Source organism: Equus quagga, chromosome 10, assembly GCF_021613505.1.
Source record: "Equus quagga isolate Etosha38 chromosome 10, UCLA_HA_Equagga_1.0, whole genome shotgun sequence".
Lineage (NCBI taxonomy): Eukaryota > Metazoa > Chordata > Mammalia > Perissodactyla > Equidae > Equus > Equus quagga.
Genome location: NC_060276.1, coordinates 87,162,922 through 87,189,337, shown reverse-complemented (window position 1 = coordinate 87,189,337; position 26,416 = coordinate 87,162,922). Strand labels below are relative to the sequence as shown.

General features: G+C 42.7%; 1 protein-coding gene across 1 annotated transcript; it reads right to left on the bottom strand.

Moving 5' to 3' along the window:
• Positions 1-968: 968 nt before the first annotated feature.
• On the bottom strand, positions 969-26,416 carry NDP (norrin cystine knot growth factor NDP). Its single transcript, XM_046673590.1, has 3 exons — positions 26,223-26,416; positions 11,587-11,967; positions 969-2,170 (listed from the first exon to the last, which is right to left on the bottom strand). The coding sequence occupies exons 2-3, from the start codon at positions 11,758-11,760 to the stop codon at positions 1,943-1,945; spliced, it is 402 nt and encodes a 133-aa protein (XP_046529546.1). The 5' UTR covers positions 11,761-11,967; positions 26,223-26,416; the 3' UTR covers positions 969-1,942.

The window sequence follows — 26,416 nt, the reverse complement described above, 5'->3', positions numbered from 1 at the left end:
TGACGTGAAAGAATAGCTATAAATGTGACCAGCAGTTAATACTTTTATTATCAGTTAAGAATTATAACCATTTAACTTAGGTATTAAATTTAATTTTTTAATGACAAAATTTCTCTTCATGTAATAGTCCAAATTACTATTTCACGTATGCCTTCAGAATGGCAAGAACCTCCAGTTTAGCGGACTGGCTGGCTCTGCCACCATGAAGGTTAAGATCAAGGTCAAGGTTTCATAACATTAGTTTCATTCTGTTCGAAAGCCACAAATAAAAATTTAACCCTGCTGGCTTTCTAAAAAATGTGTGAAAGCTATGCCAAATACTGTACAAAACTATCATCTCTACAGGAAAAGTAATTCACAGGTTGGCTGTACTAACAGTGGGGTGTGCCATCATCTCTGGTGAACCAACACAGCATGGTGTCAAGGTTGCCCTGGAAACTGGGCCAGTCTGGGTTAGTATTGAGATGCCTAAAGTGGACATAGTACTATGCTAGCACCATGAGTATCCTCATAATGCTGAGGAGTATCATAGGGCCTGGAGCACTGGACAGTCAATGGCACAGAAACCATTGTTTGTGAACTATTTGTCCTTCTTCTGGTTCTTCAGACCCAATTCATGGATACTTATTCTCTTCTGAGAAAAGTGGAGAGATTGAAAAGGAGGTGACTTCTGTATTTCATTCCATAGCACCTAAGAACGCCAGAATGCATCAGACTTTGTGTTCATTCAATAATCTAAATTCTGGGGCTAAAAGCAGAATTTCATAAGCCCCCACCACCCTAATACATTGATTTCAAAAATGCCCCCCATGAATTCCAGAACATTATTTCCCTCGATTTCTGGACCCCTTCCACACACACACACACACACACCACAGGAGATGCATCATGCTAGGATATTGAGTAGGAAAAAATAATACTTAGTCAAAATTTTGAAGATACTCTTTTTATTTCAAAACATGGGAATAACTCCAATTTTGAGCCTCAAGGACCAAAATACATTTGAACCAAATGTTCAGAAGATGAGCCAGGCCACCATTTTGGCAGCAAGCTTCACATGGACGAATGAATGTTAGAGAATGATGCCTGCGACATGGCTAAAGCTATAGCACACCCACAAATAGAGTCATATTTGGTTGTCTAATTTGCATGCATGAGTAGAGTGCATTCTCCATGCCACTAGTATGTATATGCCTTTTTCAACGTCAGTGCAGGATCCGTATTTGTGCAGGTCTTTAAAAGTCTACTGCCTTACAGAATTTTACCATAATTTATCTGAGAGAGCCTTCAGGTGACAAATTCTTTATGCCACCTTTACTTCTCAAAAGACATTTCTGAATAATAATTACGGCTATCAGAAGTTCCAGCATCACATAAGAGAATCCGTTTGTTAGTTATTTTAATGTAGGTTAGCTGGCTGTGAGTGAACCTGGCTAAACATACCCATATAGTTGGTGCTTGGAATTTGAAATTGGTGGCCTTTAGCAGCAATGGCAACCTTAGACCAAATGACAAGATTAAAAAAAAAAAGACGATGTCCGGGAAAGAGTTGGGCTTTCCTGTTTTCCAAAGTGAATGCTTCCCTAATCTGCACCAAACAGTGACAGCCTGACCCACTCTTGCATGGGGGCCCATTTTCCCACTAATGCTGTATTGTTGGAAGTGAACAGCATTCAGTGCCAAGGGGGAAAATGCCTGAATCTGAAAAGGAACCAAAAGAAATTGTACCAAGAAAAGGAGACGGGAATGGAAAACAAATTCCCAGAGTATTTCTCTGTCAACAAGCCTGTAGAGTCTTTATTACTAGAATATGCAGAATCCCATGGGAATTGATGCATCTTTTTTTGCCCTAACTCTTTTCTTGCCAGTCCTCCCCTGGCTGGTTGAACTGCCTCGGCGACGGGGGAGGTTGTCCCATCTAGAATCCACGCAACAGCAGGCTTCAGGAGGTGCACTCCTCGCAGTGACAGGAGAGGATGTACCGGTAGGTGGCCGTGAGTCGCATGCCCCCTGAGCAGCGCAGCCGCAGCGCCTTCAGCTTGGAGGTCTGGGGCCGGCAGCAGTGACAGGAGGAGCGAAAGGGCTGCTTGAGGACAGTGCTGAAGGACACCAAGGGCTCGGAGCGTGACGCCTGGCTGCAGTGCCCCTCGCACCTGGCCAGGAGCACCATCTGGGGAGAGAAGAGAAGTGGTTACCCTGCAGGGAAGCCAAAACCTCAGCCAAGATCCCACAGCATCCTTTAAAAGGCCCTACCACTCCTTGCCAATTCCTGCTGGATTAGACCAGTGGCTCTCAACTCTGGTTGCACATTGGAATCACCTGGCAAACTTGTTCTTAAGATGTCAACACTCAGACCCCATCTCAGACCAATTGAATTAAAATGTTTTGGGGTAGAGCCCAGGCTTTTGTGGTTTTCAAAGCTCCTTAGGTGATTCTGATGTGCACTGAGGGTTTAGAAGCACTGGAAGAGGCCCACCACCACAACGTGCAAATGAAAACCAAAGAACAAAAGAAATTTCTCCTGATAGGTGGTAGTCTACCATTGGCCCAATGCCAATTCTACCAGTCTCGAAATGCAGAAAGCCATTCGAAATTGAAATTAGGGAGTAAATAAAGAATGACTACAGGAAGAAGGAATTCGTTATGTGCAGAAAGTTGCTAAAGAAAAGGAATATGGTTTCTGAAGAAGAAAAAGACGGTAACTTGAGTGATACTTAGGAGGAAATATTCTGGGCACTACAACTTGAGATAAGAGAATGAGCGGAAACAAGGTATGTTTGGGGCCCTGGAATCACACTTCTGGGCTTATGCACTGAAGGGTCTGAGATTTGCACAATCGCATCTTCAGAGTCATTTAGGGCAAACATTAGGAAGCACTCACTCTGACCATCTCCATTTCCAAAGGTAGGTTAAGATGATAATAAAGCTTGGGCTGGAGGAACAGAGGCTGTGTGTTCTTTATAGTGGCTTTGAATCCGGGTTTTGTAAACAGACTCCTTTAAGAATCCAGTGCAAACTACCAAAGCTATCCTTGGAACAATGGGCACACACTCAATAATTTGTATATAGTTTAAGGGGATACACCAGAGGCTCATTTATGTGTCCCATACATAAATCCTGCTATCCTGGGAGCGGCAGTCATGGATGACGTAGGGTGGGGCAGCTTGATTCATTCAGCTATATAACCTTTTATATATTGGGGCACAGAGAGTGGGGGCAATCCGAGATTATTGGTCCACGTTTATGTGGGAGGGCCCTGCTTGGTGAATTTCATATTAAGTAATAGAGAAAAACTTGCCCTATAATTTCAGAACCAACAACGGTAACATAAAAAGCAGAACCATTCAAATATAAAAGATTAAAAGATATAAATACATATATATGTATGAAACTGTTTGACATTTACCTCATGACATTTTAGGAATTAGCAGTTATTATTAAAAACTCACCAGCTATTATCTCTGACATCATCCTATAGGACAGAATTAAGTACCTAAGGATTAAAAGAAGGAAATGGCCTGCCCATCTTCCCAAAAGGAAGGGAAGGGTAATTATAGATTATTGACATCATTATCTGAGAAATTTCTGGGATGAATCCAACAATCCCTTAGCAACCAACAAGAGAATGAGATACTAGGCAACAACTAACAAGGCTTGGTGAATAATAAGTTGGACTAGACCAACTAATTTATTTTCTGAAAGATCACAGAGGCAGAGAGAAAATAGCAGCTGTGGCCTGTTTTGATTTTATTAAAGCTTTGTTTCTATCCTGCCTGTTCTTCACATTGACAGGCAAAACAAACAAGATGTAAAATAGATTTTGAGAGATTATGCCATGGGTCAGGAGTCCATGAGCCAGTCCCTGGTGTCGACACCCATCCCCCTTGTGACAGAGAGTCCAAGGTCTTCCCCAGTCCCTTGTCCCACATCCGCCAGTACATAGGAAGGGCTCTGTGACACCTGGCTTGGAGTAGTGTTAAATTTGCTCATCTCTAGTGCAGATCATCTATTAGACAAACTAAGCAGTTATTCAAAGAGTTCCCTCCCAAAATGGAGTGTTTAGAGATCCAGTTTCAGCCTGGGTGGATACAGCAAACCTGTGCCAGCAGACTTAATTCAGAAGGACAAAGATAAGGTGGTGCATCATACTCAAATGATACACATACAAGTGAACCAAATGTAGACCTTGAATGACCAGGCAATTATGTATATTTTGTAGTTATAATTATATATTTTACACTATCTATAAAATGACCTGTGAGCGATGTAGGACCATGTGTAGAAGAACTAACCTGTTAGTGATTTCACTAAAAATTTTCAAGGCCTCAAGCTCCACCTTCAGCTCATTCTGAAGGACAAGGACTCCAGCACTGAAGAACCTGGGACCATCTCCAATGGGCCCATCTTCCTCAGGAGCTGAATCTTCTGGGCAGGGAGAACGGACAGACATGTATAATAAATACCTTCAGTGGCTACTCCTAGCCCTCAGAATAAAATCCAAAATCCTGAGGAGTAAAGGGCCTCCATGACCTGAATTTCACATCTTTCCAAACTTACAACTCTTCTCATTCTCATCACCCGCTCCCTATTCCAATCAACCGTAATTACTCAGGAGTCAGTGGAACTGCCCTGAATTTCCCTGTCTCTTGTTTTCACTCACGTCTTTTCCCTCTCGGGAATGCCCTTTCCTCCCAGCTCTGCTTGATGAAATCCCAACTATTCTCCGCTGCCAAATTCAATGCCCTCTCCTCAAAGAGACTATGAAACAATTATTGATTCTCAACACACATATGCAAATTCCCTCTCCCGGAGATTCCCAGTATATAGATCCCATCTCAAAGCTGGAAACTATATCAATATCTAGCTCTGTTTTGTGTACAGTGTTGGAGGGGTAAAGCAGGGGTTTGGAAGATAAAATCCATAAATGTGTATCATTAAGGAACAGAAGGGATAAACATCCGCTTTCCAGGTTCATTCTTGATATTTCACATTTTAGTCTCTGTCATGCCTCACCTGTGTTTCAGATTCAATGATCGCTTCTGATCTCTTCCAGACCAGAGCTTCTCAAACTGTAGCGTGCATGCGAATCAGCTGGGGATCTTGTTAACATGCAGATTCTGATTGAGTAATTCTGGGGTGAAGCCAAGGATTCTACCTTTCTCATAAGATTCTAGTTGATGTCAGTACTGCTGGGCTAATGACCACACTTTGAGGAGCAGGGCTCTGAACCCATTAAAGTTTGAGAGGCTCTGCTCGAGGGGAATCACTAGGCAGTGATCATTTAGCTAATAATAATAATGGCAGCTAACATTTGTTGATTGCTTACAACATTTAATTGTCATAACAATCCCATGTGAAAGGTACTATTATTATCTGTACTATTATTACAGATGAGTAGACTGAGGCTTTACAGCATTGAAGTAACTTGCCCAAACTCACGTATCTGGTAAAAGGCAGAGCTGGAATCAAATTCAGGTCTGTTTAAAACCAAATCCCTGGCCTAAACCACCACAATATCCCTCCTCTTGATATCAAGATGGTTTCCTGAGGCATGAGCCAACTCACACCCTTCTCTAATCTACTTTGACCTGCCTCTGGGAGCCCTATCCATATTATAACCAGAGACACACAAGTCTGACCTTTTTCCTATGGGCTTCCTGGACACATCATCATCACCTCCAAGCTTACGCAGAGCTGAATCTGCTGAGAACCATGGCAGTGCTAAATAAGAACTCCTCCACTGTCGAGACCCTCACCCAGCTTCATCCCCCAACGATTTGGGGACTCCCAAGAATTACAAGCAATTTATTGGATGGTACTGCACACTCTCTAACTCCTTAACCAATTCATCCTTCAGTTCAATAAACCTTTGACACCTTCAAACATCAGTTCACCTGTCAAAACACATTGGCCCCCAGTTGTGGTCGATGAACATTCCTCATGCCTGGGTGATGTAGCTGCGTTTTACTGACGTGGGAAGACTCCTCTGCATTTTACACTGCACTTAACTGCTCTTAATAGAGAGCATCCACATCCACATTTGATTCATTATCAAATAAGGAAATGAACTTCTTTTGACAAAGAACTCACATGGAGCTTCACTGTTAGAAGACTGGGTTGAACAGTTGGTTATTGCTCATATGACCTTCTGTTGACTTCTCACAGCTCAGGTGGGTGACAGATACATGTTATCTGCTTTGGGTCTAGTTTAACTTTTGCTATCTGATGTTCCCCAAACAAGTGGCCTGATGTCAGGAAGCTGGGAAACTTCTCCAACAGCCCCTTATAACCTCCCAGCCTTGGAGTCACCCAGCTCCAGTGAAAGCCAGTTCTGTCCAATAAGAACAGAGCTGCCAGGTTCAGAGTGTTTGCTCAAGGACCGTCTTCTTCATGTTCTAATCTGGCTTCCCTGTGCTGAGGCTAAGAGTAACGAAAGGTCCTTGGGTAATAATAAAAGAACAGTAATGATGATGATATATAACTTGCATCAAACGTTTACTAGGCTCCAGGCACTGTGCCAAGCTCTTCACATGAAACTTAGTTCTTAACCATTTCAAAAGGTAAACTCTCCTCATTTTACAAATTAAGAAATTAAAAGGCAGATCGTACGTTACCAGCCTGAAGTCACATAGCTGTATCATGGAGGGCCAGCATTCTGAACCAAGGCAGCCTGATTCCTGAGCATTCTCTCCTAACCACTGCGCAGTACAGTTAGGCCATGACAGGCAGCTTGTCAAGCCCTCATGTTTCATAAGATGCTCAAGTTGGTCAAGGGTGCATTCAGGCTACATTGTGAGGGCTGTAGCCGGCTGTGATTCCTGGGTCCAGACCAAGGATTGCACCCAGAGACCTCAGGTCCCTGCTCTCTCTGGTGACCTACCATACTTCTTAGACAGTTATATCTTCTGCTGCAATACACAACTATCTTCTGAGTGAGAAAAAGTCCAAACACAGATGGTTTTCATCGCCTTTTGTTGAAAGACTCTCACCATTCACCAAAGCCACTTTTCTCTCCTGTCATGGGGAGCCCCCATGAATTCCTAGCTCAGGCTATGACTGACTAGATGTCTCTATTAACATCAGAATGAAGACCGACCTGTGCCACCATAGAACAGGGTTTTGGCTATTTTACCCCAAATGAGTGAGAAACAGATTTTGCCTTTTTCTCAGCAGTAAACACGGTGCACTTCTTATTCCATGGCACCCCTTGAAGCACCCCCTTTCTCCTCGGGAACAAGATTCACCCATGCCTCTCCCATTCCTGCCCTTGCCAACACCCTCAATAAATGACTGTTCAGCTCGTCTCTAGGGACTCAGGTCAACCTCCAAAGGGCCTGTGCTGGGCTGAGAGCATCAACAAAACTGCAAGCAGGGGAACGAAGCAGGGTGGGGGTGGGGGGAGCTTTGACAGGGAGCATGGGGACTCAACAAACTCCAACTGGCACCTGGTCCCTTTAGTCTGGTCACAACTCAAACTGACACCAAGAGATCTTTATACGCAGAACACTTCCCTTCCCTCTCTCCCCCATTTACTGGTAAGCATTATGAGGGACAAAACTTTGTCTTTCTTTTCCTACTTTTGTGCCTCCAGTACCTACCACAGTGCCTGCACATAGCAGGCATGAAGCATAAGTTTATTCCTTTAAAAATCAAGTCGTATCTCTCCAGTAGTTAATTGTGTTATGAACTTGATATTCCTGACTCCCCTCATTTATCCTACCACACTATGAGCTTCGTGGGCAGCATTAGGAGATGGCTTGGGCATCCTAACTGCTCCCTCTCAACCCCAAGGCTCAGCCCTTGGCATGCCAGGTCCCTTCTCCTCTGGGAATTTTCCCAGGCTTTGTCCCCTGAACTCTCCTCCTCCTTCTTTGCTGCCGCTCCTGTGGCCCTTCAGAGTTCAGACAACCACATGCCCTGGTTCCATGCCTCTGGCCTGGAGCCACCATTTCCCACTCCTCACCCAACTCGGACTTCACAGGCCTGCCCCACCGGCTTGCTTTCCCAACCTGGGTTCCTGAAAACCCCTCCCTGGCCTGAATCCAGAACTTTCCTCCCTCCAAACCCTCCTTCCTCCACTCACCTGGGAAGAAAGTTCAGATTGCAGGATCTGTTTCTCTTTTATCCCCCCTCTTAGCACCCAGCACAGTGGCTTACATTTACTTTGCTCTTCTGCACGCTCCCCCCACCTCTGCCAGGTTTCTGTGTTTAGCAAGAACTGCACTGAGGTTCACTTTCCTAATCCTTTAAGGCTGTAGGAGATCCCAACAGTTATTGAGGGCTCAGTAGTGACTAAAATAGAAAAATGAGTCTAAACACCTGTCCAGTTTATAATTTCATCATCAAGCTCATAGTATCATTTATTAACGTCTATTATATGCTGGACACTGTGCTGAATGCTTTACAAATATTATCACCAGTACCCGAACCCACACCTTCAGGTAGACAGCATTAGCTCCATTTTACATTGGAAGAAATTGAAGCATTAAAGAATTACTTGACTTCCCCCAAAGTCACCCATTTGGCAAGCTATGGAGCTGGAATTTGAAAACAGGTCTCTCACTTCAAAGTCTGGGATGCCTCAGTTCTCTTAAAGATTCTCCAGGCAGACTCGTTTTCACTAATCACTGACCTTTTGCTTGTTTGCTCTACAGCCTTCACTGATTCAAAATTGCAGGGAAGATTGTCAATGAACCTGCCATTCCCAGGATCTTTTGTATTCAATTCTAGGTGTTGTCACCACTGAAAGCTACCAGGCGCATCCTAATCTGTGGCCACACTGATCTCCTTGGTGGATCACTGCGGCCAGTCTTTTCTGCCTCAATCCATCTCTGCCCTTTCCTGAATTGCTAGAAGATGGACAACAGGCCCTGGGGCTGACCAGCTGCAAGTTCATGGGCAAGGGGAACAGACGGTCTCATCGAAGGCTCCCAGAAAAGCTTTCACTATTTCTATTTTCTAGGAAGATTGCTGAGTATAAATCGTTATTTCCAGCAGATCAGAAGATGAGCCTGGACTTCTAAATAGTGACTCCTACATTTAACTTGTGTCCCACCAATATGAAGACCCAAGGAGTTGAAAGATGAATGCTCCGACGCAGACATCGCTATTCCCGGGCTAAATAACGTCAAGCAATCTACTTAATACTTCTTTTAGGTTTCAGTTTTCCTTAGTGGTAAAGTGGAAATGATAATGCCTTCCTTCACAGGTTTGTTGGCAAAGATTAGACCATATATTATAAGGTGCACGACATATATTAGCTGTTCAAGCCTACACCCTCCCTTCCCTGAGCCTGGGTCACATTCTCCCCTTCATCTATCTTCCCGAGGCGAGACACTGGAGAAATGTAAGTCAGGAAGCATTAACAATTGACAGGCAAACAGTGGACGTGTGTCTAGTAAATAACGGCCGTTGAACATCACGTTGAGGGAAAATTTTTGCAAAGAGGAAAAATCTACCTTAGACTCTTCTTTGTAAAAACCCCCGTTGCCTGTTTTCTAGACACAGGCTAATGAAGATGAACAATTTCGTTAAATGAGACCCATTAGAGACAAGACCAGCCTGAGTCTGTGAGAGTCGAGAATTATAGAATATTTCAAAATGAAAAACGTTTTTTGTTCCTGGGTACACAGAGAAAATCTAATCCAGAAAAGGTCTGGGTAGTTGAGATTCTGCCAGGCATATTTTATGGCCAAGGAAGAAAGGTTTACAATTACAAGCACCATTTACATAAAACTATTGCTATATTTGGGATAGTTTGGGATGTTTGAAAACAGATTGTTCCCATGAAATTACAAACATTTCTCCTATTATCACAATTTGGAGCTATTTACCATGGCATTCTGGAAGGAACAGAGGTAAACAAAGGTAGACTAAAGTCCATTTCTAGGACTCACACCCAAGCACTGTGAGCTTGTTGGGTTCGAGTTAATGACACCTCTTCTTTGACCTTCCCTTAACTAACGTGATAATTGCTAAGGCGCTCCTCCTTCATTTCACCAAATCTTTCCAGATTGTTTTTTAGTTTTTACAGATGCTTCTATTTCTCTGTTCCTTCCTATCATCACATTGACACTTTCTTTGAAATAATTCTAATTCTTTTTTTAAAGAACCATGATTATGGAGGAAAATTTAACAGAGGGAGAAATCATCTATGGAATGAGAAACACTAAATACTAGTGCTATCTGTAGTGGGAGGGGAGGAGAAGCTAATAATTGCTCCAGTCAACCTCACTCAGACCTACAATTTCTAAACAATCACAGTTGTAAAAACACATCCCATCTTTTTTCTCAATTTGTTTTAGTTTTTTTTCCTAAGACGGGATTGCAGTCTTGCAAAATTTATCTATTTACTCCTTTTTTTTAGTTCTACAAGTACAAATAAGAGCCAGAAGGTTTTTCTTAAGTGGAAAGTCTCTATTTTTTCCCACAGTCATAGATCTTATTAATATAACGTTTAAAGTGATTTATTTCAAATTCTGATCCCCCTCAAACTAAAACAAACCATCATCATTGAGCCATAATCAGAGAAGTTATGGAAATTTTTATAGGCAGACAGAAGTCATAATTTTTTTAAAAGGAGGATAGAGAGATTAACTTATATGGTCTTAATTCTAGTGGTTGATATTACAAAAGCTTCCTAACTATATGGTAATTTTAAAAATATGAGAATATTTGAGTGGTTTTAGTTTTAGGACTAAAAGTGAAAATCTCTGAGGTTGGGCTAAACAAATTCTTATTTACCAAATCTGGGCAAATTTCACTTGTGTGACTGTTTGGGGGCGGTGACAGTCATGAGAACTCTCATTCTGAGTCCATTCTTCCCTACTATGTGCCTCCCTTCTGGGTGATCCATGTGGCTGGCCAGTCTTGGTGGCCCTCGAAGCATAGTATTTCCTCATACACCTTGTCTCAACACTGAAGCATCAATTGCATAGGTTGCCTGTGCACAAAACATACAATCGACTCCAGATAAGAATGATTTGGATAATCAATGTAAAAATAATAAATTATCAAATTGCTGTTTATCTTTTGAAACCATTTTAACATAAACATGGCAAGTGGAGAAAGGCTTGGATCACAAGGCCAGTGACCAACTATTTCTCCAGGAAACTTTTCGAAGAGCCACCCAAGAAGTATGTTTCATCACCCAATCACATTTCTGCATTCCCTTCCTCTCTATTGCTGGGGAAGGTAGGAGGAGTTACAATAACTTGTAGACTCCATTTTTGTTTCTTGAAAAAGGACTCTACTGCTTATAAATTTCACAGCCAGTGACGAAACACACCTGCCTTGTGTTTAGCAACAATTTTATTGTGAGAACCCTCTAGCCTTTCCTATTGATTTTGAGCAGCCTGAAAACTGAGAAGCTGCTGGGTGTGCACATGGTCAATTAGGCAGCTTTGCTGACAAAAGTGCAAAGCATGGTGGGAAACCTTAAAAGCATGATTCTCCTACAAGCCCTGTGGGTCAGCCATATAGCTCGGGTTTGGGCTGTGATCGTAGTTCTCCATCCCTTGACAAAGGAATATGGCCTCTCTCCTGTTTCTGGAGGTAATGCTACCCTCACAGAGATCTTGGTCTTACCTTTGAGCTACACTTGTACAATGGGTGACTGATAGAATCCACGTAGTGGTGCCTCATGCAGCGTCGAGGATCCGAGTCCATCATGAATGAGCTGTCCGTTTTGCTGTCTGTATCTCCCATTAGCACCAGCAGGGAGAGCATAGAAAAGGATGCAGCTAGTACATGATTTCTCATTGTTGTAAGGAAAAGCTTCTCAAGAGGAACAGCAGAGGGAGGCAGAGGACTAAAAATTGGAAATGCCTTCACCTCCTAGGATCCAGTTCCTTTCAAGGAAAGGGCAGGATCTTGCTGAAGCTTTCTGGTTGTCATTGTCCTTTGTATGCCTGAGTTTCGTTTTACTCTTTGCACTTGCAATCCATCATCACAGTATCTGCTGCACAGCTGGAATGAAAACAGAAATTATTTCCCCCAGAAACATTTACCCAGAAGCACTAATAGAACCCATGAGGTATAGAGTAGAATTTTTCCATGTCATTTTGAGTGGACAATATTGGTTTCTAGAGTGTCATTAGCATAAGCTGTCATCCATTCCACCCCGCCCCCCATAGCTTATGCTGCATATTTATAACCATTTGGAGGTAAACACAATGGTTTAATGGAAGCACATGTTGACTTTAATTGCTGGAGTCCATGTTTCTAGGAGCAAGAATAGTTTGAACCCACGGTAAAGATTAAACATGTGGTTCTAGCCACAGCATAACTGAATTGGGTGGTCTCATCCTTATCCCTAGCTGGCGGGAGTGGGAGGGCCTATTCAGTTTCTCAGTCAGCTTTGGTGTTAACATCAGCTTACAGGGCTAGAGAGGAGGCAGGTCAGCACTACTGAACACAGGTCATACCCCACAGGAAGTACATTTTCCATTTCCAAGTCCATACCCACCCACCCACCTAGTTTTCCACTACTGCTCTCTGGGCTCATCCTGTTTTTGTTTTAAGCCGCGTGCCACCCAGCATCAATGACAAACTGCATCTGACATACACATTATGCTAACTGGCCTCCAGTGTGGTTAAGGCAACAGATGTGTATTTACCAACAGAGTCACACATTTCTGCAGAGCCTTTGTAGCCTGAACACATGGTATAATTTGAAAAAGTAAGTGGTTGTTGGAGCAGAGACTTACCATTAAAATGGGATCACGCTATACCAATTTTCCTGAAATTTGCTTTGCTCTTTTAATCACATAACTCTTAGACAAAGGACTGGGGTCCAGAGAGCTCCCTAAATCACCTCACTAACCGCCCCCGCACACACACAGGTATGGCCAACACTGATGCTTTTTATCACACCAGAAGACAGAGAGTATCAAAAATATTTTCAAATATTTAGGAAAACTGGAGGGACCTGACATTACATCCAAAACAAAAATAACATGATAATTATAGCTTCAGAAAAGCTTTCAGAGGTATTTCAGATAAAAGTTTGATTATTTTGTTCATAGTAGAACATCTTTTTTAACTTCCTACTCATGGGCATTCTGAATAAGCAGGGCAAAGTATTGGTAAGACCAAGATTGGAAGTTCGATTCCATATGAGTCAATTAGTTTTGCTGTAATAGACTGTCCCCAGACCCACTTAGCCTCAATTAGCTGTCCTGTGAGTGTGGAGCAGGGGATCCCAAGCAGAAGAGAGTGTGTGACATAGGGCTGTTTCAGAGCAGAGAACCCCTTGCAATGGCAAAACCTCAGCGTGTATGTTTCAGGGAGGTCCTATAAATTGCAGGAAGGGCAGGGACTAGTAATGAGGGGACCCACCTGGACTCTAGCGCTATAATTACTTAGCTGAAGGACCTTGCACAGGTCATTTAAACGGTTCCAGCCCCCGTTTCCTCATCTGTAGAGCAGGGGAACTGGAAGAGATGGCATGTGCATGACCCTCTTGCTCTAAAATGCCAGCACTTGATACTAATGGGTTCAGTTACCGCCATCTCCATATGCAGAAGAGAATTCTAAAGTTGAGGAGACCATATTTTCATACAACTTTATACCACTTTCCTTTATGTGCATGCTAATGGCAACATCTCACTAAAATTGATCAAACCTGAGCCTAACACTCCAAATGAGCAAAGAATACAGAAGACATTTTTAAATTTTCTTTTCAGCTGCATATTATAGGATTTCCTACGCACATTTCACTGAAACTCACCAAGACTTCGGCTCAAAAAGCTGGAGCTTTCTTGGGTTCCATGTTCAGAGGCTGCAATATTACTGACCACTTCTTGAGTTTTGATATGACTAAATTATCCCAAGTGGTTATCTGTTTCTTTGAAGCCTTAATTAGTCTCAGAAAGAGAATTTATTAGATTTCTCCTTTCACCACTCCAGTCTACAGATATTTCTCCCAGGAGTTAATGGCAAAGGGATGAAGGGAAAAACAGACATTCCCTCCTCACTGCCAGCAACTTCTCCTCAGAGCCATGGCCAGGAGATATGGTTAAATGAGCAAAGCAAATGAAAGAAAAACATGTATAGCATGATTGTAAAAAACAAGCAACAACATCCATAACAAACCCTGCATATGTGTATGTGTGGTTGTATTTGTTGGCGTTTGCATTTTCTCCACAGAAAAGGAAAAATAAAGGACACTTAGCCACAGAAGATGGGTACCCTCACTCATTTAAGAGAAATAAAAATGGAAGTACTTCGAGATACTTTGTTCAACCGATCAGATTTACAAATTCCAAAATCTGATCATGCACCCTGTTGGCAAGGCTGGGGGAAAACAGGGCCATTTTGGAGACAGTACAGTATAAATTGGTACAAATCTTATAGAGGTCAATTTGGTGATACCTATTAAAATTGCAAATGTATATAATTTAGATCTAGCAACTCCACTTCTGAGAATTATCCTACATGTGAATTCACACAAGCATATGGTTATTCGCTACAACATTAGTTGTCATAGCATAAAATTAGAAACAGCAGAAAATATTCAACAGTAGAGGACTGGTTAAATATATTATACAATATTTATACAATGGAATACTATGCAACCATATAAAGAAGGATGCAGAAACTCTATTTACTGATTTGTGTTAAAACAGGGGTTGATAAGAATATATATATTTGTATTTAGATAGAGAAGCTCTGGAAGGATAACCAAGAAACAAATACAATTAGTTACCTGTAGGAATTGTAACATGGGAATGGGAGAAAAACTTTTCAGTGTGTACCTTTTTTAATTTGTAGATTTTTAAATTTGTGAATGTATTACCTACACAAAATTTCTGTTAAAAATACTTTCTCTTTTAAAAGCTTGGTTTAAAAATAGTAATCAAGTTAATGGATGTTTAATGTTTGTGCCAATTTGAGTATTTTAGTAGTATTATATTTTTATTTCTTATAAACATATGAAGACACGCTAGTCTCCTTTCTTAGTCAAATATTCTTCCAGGTGGACTATTTCGTTCTTGTGCACTACTGCCACCTAGTAGCAACATCTTGAATTGCAAGCACAGTTAAATTTTTTTTTTTCTTTTTCCCAAAAGGTGAATACAACACTTTTGCAAGCAAATATTATGAAGTTTATACTGATAGGTAGGTAATGTCACACAAAATGTAACTTTATCTGATTTTTCTCTTTAAAGATAATAAACTGAACCCAGAAGTAGGATTAAAGACAAAGTATAAAAGAATAACAGAGGAACTGTTGCTTCACCACTAGTAAGAAACAGATTTTTCCTTTCAACACACTCACAAGGCATGATACTTTTTGTTCAGTTTTAAATTCCTAAATAAGAATGCAAGAGACAATGTAAATATGCTGCAGAACTCACAGAACCCTCAAAACAGAAAGGTAAGTTTCTTGCTGCATAACATTGGGATTTTTGCCTTAAGTGTTTGAACTGAATGAACCAATACTGTTGTGTTGAAGAAGAAATAAACATAATGCTCAAGAAAAGAGTGATGTTGAGTCGAGTTGTCTTAACATTGTGTAGGTTGGGGTGTGCATAGGTGAGAATGTGCAGAGTGCCAAGGGAAGCGCTCACAAAAAGGAAAATCAGGAATAAAGGAAATTTATATCACTTGAGATCTTCACTTTATGGCGGCCTAAAAGTTCTATGTCTGTATTGTAGGAGCTTCTGTCATTTGTCTCAAAATTAAAATTCCAATTTGTTTTAATTTTTTAAAGCCATGTAGCATAAAATCAAATGCTGCCTATCAGGACTTATAACCTCCGCCCAGCCAATGATGGATTGAATGAGAGAGCAACTCTGCTGCTGAACTTAGTAGCCCTGTGGCTGCTCCGTGCTCCGGGTACAGTGTCTGAGACACGGACTTGGCCGATGTACAGAGCCCACGTTCTAATAGCTCCAATGTGGAGCCTCTGCCGGCAGGAGAGGCACGTAGGCCGGCGTGCCCGACTTTGGAGCTACCCTCCAAACGATACCAGTGGAAAAGAACAACTGGTGCCCAGATTTCCCCACCTGTCATCCTCAGCGAAATAATATAGCAGAGCTTACAGTGGGCCCAGCCTCCTGGGTGAGAGATGGTGTTGTGTCCACAGATCAGCTCACTCTTGGGCTGACCTTCTGCCTGGCAGAGGGTAAAGTGCTGGTTTCACACAAGTTATTCCAGCAACAGACTAAGACAAGTGGCATATGCCAAGAATGGCCTTATTCTTGGCCTGCTTACCAGGCAAGGGAGAGTGTTGCTTCAGTATCCGGACTTCCCCCCAGGCTGTTTTCAGTACTAATATATGCAGGTATTGCCTCCCGTGCCTTCTTTCTACAAATATTTACTTAACACATAGTCTCTGAGCACCTACTATGTGTCTCCTTTTGCTCTAGCAGATAAGAGTTAAGAGTCAGGGGAAAAAAATGTCTTATTCTACTTCCCTCTTTCAGCTCACTGCATCCACAAGCAAAGAGTCTTGGCCTGCTGTTTTCCTGGGAAATTTTTTGGACACATTAATAAACTCCCTTAACATCTAACTCATATCCAACATGCATTTCATCATTTCTAGGAAGATCAAGTTAAGCAGATAAAATATAATGACTTTGGAATGGCGTCAGTGTAACAGAATTATTTGATGTTTACTATAATTTAAAACAATCATATCAGGCATGATTAAGGTAAAGATGGCAGAGCACAGAGCCTCTCTCAAAGGAATTGCCAACATAAAAAAAAATCAAAGACTTAAATGCAGAAGAAAGCTTGCCACTAGATAACACTTCATACTGGGATTAGAAAAGCAGGAAATTCTAGGTCTAATCAGATAGTGTGAAGTGCTAAGTAGCCCCTTCCCAGGAACTCAAAGAATTCCAATTGGATCTAGTCAACTAGATGCCTTGGAGAATAAGTCAGATGCCTCTTCCCAAGGCACTTAATTTATAAACTGTAAACAGCACGTTGGATTTTATAAAGCATGCCGTGAGCTCAATGAATGGTGTTTGATATTATTCCTATCTGGCAGCACATCAGTAGCAGCCAAGAAGCCAAGCCTGGGCTGACCCAGAGGCAGTGGTTCTGACTGCAAACACTGCCAGGCCTCCAGCCTGCCAGCCCCAGGTATCTCCAAAGATGGGCAGCCGCAAGGTCAGCGGTAAGGGAGTGGCTCCTGCCACTGTCACCTCATGGTGTTTATTCTACAGCCAGAGGTGGGGGAGTGTGTGAGGCAATGTCTGCCCCCCTAGTGCCACCTTAGGAGAGAGAAGACAACGTCCTTGTGATTAAACAACAGCCTCCAAACTGGGCTGAGACTCTGCGTTCTCCCAACCTGCATTACTAGCCAACCATGGCCAAACTCAGCAGTGGCGATGATGGAGGAAGAAAAGAGATGAGAGAAGCAAAAAGGAAGAAGAAATATAGCCCATGAACGAAGCAGTAAATCATAATCTTGGGGTAAATAGGGGTCCAAAAACAAGGACTGGGAATAGAAGTAATTTCTGGGGATGAGCTGACTGTCAAGTGGCCCCACCTGTGTGTGTGCCCTTGGATTGAATAGTTTTACTGTCTAGGGAGAGACTGGCATGTGAGGACTGGACTTTGAGACTGGCTGAAACTTAAAATCCTGGTTTGCAGGAAATCTAGAGGAAGTTTTCATTGTTATCCAAACTCCCACATACAGCATTCATCTCTTCCTCCCAAACCCATTTCTAGCCTATGTTGTTAGTGTCCCATGTCCTAGTGTTTTGCACTCATTTGTCAGAAATATTGGTTAACTATTCCTCTACATGCCAAAACCTAAAGACCATTCTACTGTTGTCTGCTCTGATGGAAGGAAGGCTGATCTGGGGCACCTCAAGCTCTGAGCCCTACCTTCCCATCATTGGTTGTTCTATCTTGAGCAACTCACTTGCCTTCTCTTGGACTCAGATTTCTCATTTACAAAATGAACAGATTGGTCTAGATGCTTCTATGGTTCTCTCCATTTCTAACATTCTCTAACTTTACCCAAGCTTCTCAGAGGCCAGCACCTGCTTTGGGGCTGCATATTCCCCAAGGCAATATTACAGAAAGAGTTCTTTCCTCACTCAAGAAGTTAATGATTGCAAAAAAGCCTAAACAAGTTCTAACATGGTGTCTGAGCCAAAACTGAAGGCTGAGCTGTAAGAATTTTCCCCTTGATGAGGCCACATTGGTGGCCTGAAATAAAAATACCCCTTAATAAACAATTGATTCTGTGCTTACAATGTACTAAATAAGATTTATAAATTAATAATGTGTTGTTAATAACAGGAAGCAGTTAGTGAGGATATTTAACCAGTTCTTATTTCTCTTAAAGCTGTCCTAAAACTTGTAGTGTTTCTTTCCAGTCTCCACCAAACGGGGAAAGGAGAAAGGCTAATAGTGATCAGTCGTGCTGGAATTAGACTTCTTTCATTTGATGATGATGATATAGGCTGATGATATAGGTTATCAACCCTCCTGCACTTTTCCCATGAATGACCCTTATTTCTAAATTGAGCTTGAGTCACAGATCCTCATGCCCTAGTGAGGCCATTTGTGATGCTCTGGTTCAGGATAGAAGAAGATTAGTGAGAAGAGTTGTCTTCTCTGCAGATGTAGAATGAATAAGGTCCTAGTGGTCAAGGACAAGGCACTCTGCCTCATAAAGTATAGAACCTCTGTGTTAGGGGAGGTACATTCCTGAAGCCTTGGGCTGGGACTTGGGTCTAAAAGAGTTGCCCGCTGGGTGTGGCTCTTGGATCTTGTCCTGGGTTTCTATAGGCTTCTATAACTTCTATGGAAAGACTCATTCTGAGTTCTTAAAGGTTGACATAACTAACTGATTTTTAGAATACAAATCTTGGATAAATTGGAAATGACCAGGTCTCATTACCCATGTATCAGGAAACACGATACAGTTGAAGTCTTTTCCTCCGAGAATTTGGATGATTTCTGTAAATCTAGCCAGCCCACTAAAAGCTGTGACTGATACAGTGATGAGCTGTCAGAAAATGCTTAGGGGTGGCCTTTCTTCGGTGCCACAAATCAACAATAGCCCTAAACATGGAGTCTCCTTCTATCCTTTTTCACCAACAGGGAACAAAAACAGGGAGAGAGGAAACCACAGAAAAAGTGACAGAAGAGAAGGAGGAAAGATTATTTTTGATATTCCAAATCTGCCACTGCCCTTTCAATGATTTCAAATGGCACAATTTCAGAAACGGATGGTTCCTTTCATTTCACCCACTCCCACTCACATGAAGAATGAGACACACTCTACCACTCACCTTGTATAAGACCCTTTGGAAAGAAAGCACGAGAGTTCTGAGATATCCAACCCAACCGAGGGGACACATTCCTTCCAAAAACACATGAATGTCTACTCTCCCTATGGCAAAGAAAAGGTGGTCAGGTGTTCTGGGGACCCTGGTGCTAATGTAATTTGACACTGGCCCTGCCACTGCACTGCTGGCTGTGGTATGGTCTTAGGAGAAGAGAGGTGACCAATGTTATCTCAGGGTACAGGCTCCCCTTTACCCTGGAGCCAAATGAGTATGTTGGCTTTTCTTCAAAGTGTCCAGCAAAGTGTTTCCAAAGCTGCATTTGAATCTCCTCATCTACAACAGCATTTTGGAATGGTGGGTAGTGATCTCACCTAACAGCTGTAGAGCCCTTAGTTAGAAATGGGGCATAAACAATAGGAGCAACTCAGTCTTTCCATTCCCCATTCAATTTGCCTTTTCTGCCCAATGGTGGGATTTGAATACTAAATTCAGCCCAGTTGCAATCTGGAACGCTTGTGGACGCAGGCCTATGTCAAAGTTAAAATAAAATCACACAAAAATGTTTCCCTATATTGCTAATAACTCTGAACTTATCAGGCTGTTGGTTTTCTGCTTGTATCTTGCTTGGCTTAAACCACCCACACTACAGCTACGTCTTTTGATTGCCAATCTTCCTATAACAATTCCATTCTTCTGCCCTTGGATTTGAAACCACAAAAGAAAAAATTCTGAAAAGAAATAATTTCCCGTAATTTGGGGGAAAATCACAGAAATGTATCAAGTTCTAAAATGTTGCCTCGTGTTTTAAAGAAAAATTAAACTTTGATTAAGAATTGGGTTTCTTTGATTCTTCACGTCCATTTTAGTTATGTGTGTGCCTACATTTGGCTTAGAGTTGAGAATGGGGGATATTTTTTTCACTTAAAAAGTTGACCTCCTTTCCTAACGTCAAGTAAAGAAGGCAATTTCAGAGTTCAAACCCCTCTTTATGGGAGGGAGTAAGTGAAATTAAGGGAAGTTCTCTTTTCTGAAATTGTGCTATTTGAAAATCTGCAGTGGCAGAGTTTGAGCATCAAAAATAATCCTTCCCCAAGGCTGGCCCAGTGGCGCAGCAGTTAAGTTCACACATTCAACTTCGGTGGCCCGCGGTTTGCCAGTTCTGATGCTGGGTGCAGACGTACGCACCGCTTATCAAGCCATTCTGTGGCAAGCGTCCCACATATAAAGTAGAGGAAGACGGGCACGGATGTTAGTTCAGGGCCAGTCTTCCTCAGCAAAAAGAGGAGGATTGGCAGCAGATGTTAGCTCTGGGCTAATCTTCCTCAAAAAAAAAATAATAATAATAATCTTTTCCCCTTCTCTTTTGTTACTTCTCCCATGACCTGCTCTCTCCCTATTTTTGTTCCTTATCGATAGAAGATGGAAGGGGACTCCATGTTTAGGGCGATTGTTGGTTTGTGGCACTGCAGAAAGGTCACCCCTGTGCATTCTCTGACAGCTCATCAACTTCTTGAATGTATTAACCTGTTGCCCTTTCATTTTTAAAGGCTATTGCAATTGGTTGGATCACAGCTTAAAAGAAAAAGTTGGGATTGAGCCAGGCCTTGGAAGAGAGAAAACTGTCCGAAAATTTTTAGCTTTTGTAGAAAAACAAAAAGAAAAATATATCTACTGCGAATCTTATACAACCGAGTTTAAAGCTACTAGTCAATGGTCCTGTGCAGATTTTGACATGAGGGTGAAATGGACCCCCATTGGAGGAATTCCTGATTATAAGCACTGGGGATATATTGCCAACTGAAGTTACCCATTCTTTGAATTTTCTGAGTCAGCACTCTTTCTAACAACAAAGCAGTTATTCCAGACTGTGAACCCCATCCAGAGTGTTACATTCTGACTATTGGAAATGGGTTTAGGGGGTGTGACTCTTAGCAGTATACGTTCACCCATCAGTTCTGAGAGCCTCTGATGAAGAGGACAGTAAGCACAAATGGCACCAAGCAAACTATTGCCAGACACACAAGAAAAACGCTTTGCAGATGTGAATTTCTGATTTCGGATGCAGCTGGCATCAGAAATAATGCCATCGGCACAATCTTCCTCAAAAACTCAAATGTGTGGGTGTGTGAATTTGCAGCATGCAACCTGCACAGCCAAGCTAGCCCTCATTTCAGTACCAGCGTCTCCCACCCCGCTGCACACACATGGGGGTTTCGGAAGGATTCCCCACCCTTTGTTTTCTCCTAGGATCAAACATAGAAGTTCAAGGTTGCTGATCTGACTGGTGAGGAGTGGGTACTACCAGCTGGAATGTTGCCACTGGCAGGGGCAGACAGGAAAATAGGAATGCTCTTAATGTCCTCCCAAAGAAAACCTTTGATGGACAAAAGAGTGGTTGTATTTTTACCCTCTCTCTTCATGCTGCCAGGCGTCTTTAAATAGATCCTCTAGTCTAGAGACTTGTATGGAATAATTCATATTAAAACCCAAGAAGTGGCAGAGGAGGGGAGTTGGTTCTTTTTTCTCTTTCTTTTCTTTCTTTTTTTTCTTCTTGTCAAGCTAACAGGAAAAAGACTCATTTTAATTCAGCTGTGTTAAATTTTTCCTTTTGGGTCTTTTAATGAACTTTCGCTAATTCGGAAAAGACTACCAAAGCCCCCAGGAAAAGAAAAGGAATAGGAAGCTTGCATTGTAAACTGCTCTTTAATACCTTTTGGTCCCAAGGACATTAGCAGCATCTTTTAAGGATGCTGCACAGAGGGGGTTACATGAGGTTCTTAAATGGGAACTTCTAATTGAGAAGTCCAGTTCCTTCCATTTGCAACTCATAAACCAATCTGTTGTTCTGCTGTTAAGAGAAAGAAAGAAAAATCCCTCCCCATCTCCCCAGCCCCATGCATTTTTAGTCGGCTCAATGCAAGATCCATTTCTCCCCTCTCCCTTTCACCAAACCGGTTTCATAAAGACATTCAAGCCATGCTAGCGAAATTAAAAGTCCTGTCTCTCCTTCTTTCTCCTTGGGAAGGAAAGGATGTGGGAAGGAAAAAGGGGGCAGGGCATGGCCCAAGGATCCAGGAAGCTTTGTTTCAAGTCACTTGTCTCTCCCCCTGAAACAGAGAATAACCACATTTCTCTTAATGTAGGCCGAAGTGCATCCGGGCGTTCCCATAGCACTCCCACCCCCAGCCCTTTGCTGGAGATGTGCGGGTCACTGTGATGGTATGCTTGTCCCTGCCAACCCGGGTCACTCCAGTCCTGCTCTCAGCAGCCTAAAGGGCAGCCGAGCCATGTGGCTGCTTCTCTCTGCGAGTGGCTTCAGGCTCGGGGCTCCAAAAAGCCCCCCAATCCTATCAGCCCGGCAGAGCTGCTGCCAAGAATGACATCCTGGGAATACTATGGAGATGGGGAGACCTCATGGGCTGTTGTCCCCCGATGGAACAGAACCCAGGCTGTCTGGAAAACAGGCAGAGCAAAGAGCAAGCTCACAATGGAAGGAGCTCAGGCGAAGGGAAAAGGGGGCGGGGTGGGAGTGGTGGAGAGCAAAAGAAAAGAAAAGCCACATGCCACCCAGGAAGATTCCAGGGAGGGCGGGAGGAGGTGGTGGAGGAAGGACTTGCAGGAAACAAGTACCCAGACATGGCACTGCCAGTCTAGCTGGATTCTTTTCTGAATTAGATTATGCGAAAGAAAGAGGGGAAATATATAGCCTGCCAGCTGTTCAAAGGCTTACAACCTTGCTTTTATTGTCCGGGTAAGTTGGTGAGGTGGGGCATCAGAGGAATTCCAAACATACCATCCCAGAGAAATTTTAATATGTTCCACAGTGTCATACACGAAGAGGAAATGACAGCTGACCACAGCCAGGGCAGGCCACAGCAATCGGGGCCCTGGAGCTCACCCACATTCACATGGCCCGGCTTCCCTCCTCTGCTTTAGCACTTCTCAGTCCTTCCACCTGCCTCCCCATCCCTTCTGCTCCCACTGGCCCAGCCAGGGGGCTTGGACAAAGTAAGAGTAACTGATTGTCATGGGAAGAGGTGAGGATGGAGTTGAAGGCCACTGGCCAAGAAGCTGAGGGCTGGCTAGGGTGAGTCAGGCACCCCAGGGAGTCAGAGGCATTTTAATCCAACCACAGGGGATTATCTGCTGATAAGGACCAAATCAAGGACCCTGGTGATGCTATCTTCAGGGTTTTTTCCCAGTAACCTACCCACATCAGAAAACACAAGCCTGCATTACTTGAAAGCAACATTGTGTGTGGCTCTCATGGAGACCTGGGTTTGGGGAACAGCATCCGGCAACTTCTTCCCAGGGGCTTGTTGAATTTAGGCCAGATCCAGAGGTCACTGGTTTGATCCTGGGGGTGGGACAAGTAAGTGGTGGGAGACAGTGACTGCATCTTCCTTTGTGCATGTTTCTAATTCAATGATTCATCAAGTGGCCCTGATGTCAGCTGCTGAGTAGGTGACTCACTGCTATCCCTGATAGAGACAGCACGTGGTCCTTTCCAAAGGGTGCTCAAGGGAGCAGAGAAAGGACAAACTGCCCTTTTTCCAGGCTTCTTCTACCCAGGCGGGAAATATCCGGTCTTTGTTAGCTGTGCAAGTGATGTGTAGCCAGGATCTGGCGGTAAAGGCCTAAGAAGAACCCCTTAATCATAAGTGGAGAGAAAACCCATTGATAAGTGACAATCATTTCAAGTAAATCTGGGTACCAGCAGATATTTTAAAGGATTCGTTATAACATGGAAGTCATTGCCCAGCTTCTCCATTGGCAAAGTCCATTTCGGTTCCAAAATCTACAGTGTACAGACTGAGAATTAGGGTATGGGACAATGTCTCATTCACCTTTACATCCCTCGGGACTAGCACAATTGATTAAAATAATGATGGAATGAATAATTAACCAATAAGAATAATAATACTTGAACTGAGAGTTCTTAAAATACAGTAGAAATTGCCGGCCACCATCAGTGGCTACAATTCTGAGAAACTTACCCCATTTTTCAAGGGCCCAGGAAAATGAATGAGTTGGAAATTGTTAAATGTATTGAAAAATGATTTATTTTCCCCTTGATAGTGTCACTGGAACTCGAATTAAGATTGAAAACTCCACAGGCTTGTTTCCATCTGTGGGTGCCAGCTGCTTGGTACACAGGCATCAGGAAGGCCTTAGCCAGTTCTCCCTTCACCTGAACCAAATGGATTTTAAAGCAAATGATGCAAAACATCGCATTTTGTGTTCAGACAGTCTTATATAATGATCTGAATAATAGTTTAAGAAAATCATTTTCATTCAGCCAAATGCCTTAACAGCAGTAGTTTTAAACAAAAATCACAGTAATATTGTGTAGGAATAGAATCCATAGTATCATTACAGGCTTTCTCCAACTGTTGTAATATCCCAAAGTTGTAAATTAACTCATTCAAAAGCCAGATTTTCATTTAACAATGCTTATTAGGCTAGTTATTAAAGAAAATCGAAAAAGTTCCCCATAAACCACGTCCCCACTCCACAATGAAAATTGGCAAATAGAACTCTGACAGTTTACTTTCGGAAGCCAGACTAGTGAGAAGAAAATGGGCAGATATCTGCATTTGCTTTATAGGCACAATTGAGAAGGATTCTGCAGTCCATGCTGTATTTGGTTGACACCCTCAGCCAACACTGCATTTTAGGCATCTCCATGTTTTCAGATGCACCTGGTATTTAATGTTATCTATTGGAGCAATTTGCCAATGCCAGTTCCTTGTAATTAAAATACGCTAATATTAGAAACGAAAAGAGAGATGTTTCGCAGCATCCATATCTGTTATAAATGATAGTTACAAAGAATGAAGTGGGGCTCCCATCTTGCCAAATAGCTTCCTTTCCCGCACCTGAATCTCAGCAGAGACGGGAGACTCCCTTTTTCATGCAGGTTTATCTGGGCTCCTCGATTACAATGAGCCTCAGTTACAGGGCGTTCTGAGTCATTAACATTCTGTACACAGTCAAACTTCCCGTCCCCCAAGAAAGAGTTATGCCCAGGCCTCCTACAGCCCAATTGTTCATTTAAAGAGAGAATTTGTATTCAGGAGCTTGAAAGAACCCTCCAAATATTGCTCAGGTGTTTGTAGGAGTCATTCCTACAGGTCCTGGTCCCTGTGCTGGTGGGAGCATCCTTTCCCGGTCACTGCTCGGACAGTGTAGCATCGGTGGTGCTGCAGGGACAAGCTGACTACTAAAAATAACCCTTTGCAATAAGGCCAAGGCAAACAGCATGCATTTCCTTGGACTTTTTGCCCAATCAAAATCATATAGTAAACCCATCCTCCTCTCTCCCCACCGCTCCTGACTGCGTCTATGGAAGCAAAGTCCTTGCACGTTGGGAGAAGAGTGCAAAGGAACAGGATTCCTGCAAAGCGTGACACAGAAAGCTAGAAATAAATGTTGCCTATTGTTTGAAGTCATTCTAGGCACTCCGGCAGAGCCCTGGCAGGAGATCAGCAGCATACATAAGTAGTAATAAAAGTAAACAGTGCGCTTTTAAACTCGCAGGCTTGCCCGCGTTAATAGTGCCCCCATTGTAAGAGGGATGAGGGTGGTGGGGAAGATACTGGGGCTCCAGGAATCCATGTCGGCAAGTTGCTGCTTCTCAGTCTCCTTTTACAGGGTCAAATATAAGAACCATTACAAAGTTACATCTAACTACGCAGAGAGTTTGAAAATAAAATCTCTTTAAGTCAAACCAAAAGAGATTTTCCAGCCTCCCTGTGAGGCTCCCCTGCTCTGTCACAGACTTCAAAGACCCGTTCATTTAAAAAACACAATGCTAGCATGCTACAGATTAATGCAAATTAAATTAATGCAAATTTAAGTGGTATTTAAAGGTAGTCTCTTTGTCTGAAAGGAGGATGAAATGCTCGGTTTGGAAAGAAGTCATTTCCTAGGCAAGCCGTCAGCGCTGGTTTTCCTGCTTACCTTGGGGGAAACGCAGGGCTCCTTTCTTCTCAGACTTTTCTGAGAGCTAGAAAGAGGTCCTGTTACTTCCAAATGCTTTTGTTCTTCTGTCCCTCTGTCACATGGCTTGCCTTTTATATTTGCAACACACAAAAGTTAGGACTGTTGTTTAAGCGACACAGGGAGAGAGAGAGAGAGGGAGAGAGAGAGGGAGA

Excerpts from the sequence above, each read along its gene's own strand:
- NDP (XM_046673590.1), bottom strand. The coding sequence starts at position 11,760 with ATGAGAAATCATGTACTAGCTGCATCCTTTTCTATGCTCTCCCTGCTG. Across the intron at positions 2,171-11,586 it reads TGTACAAGTGTAGCTCAAAG|ATGGTGCTCCTGGCCAGGTG; the intron begins GTAAGACCAAGA and ends TTCTCTCCCCAG.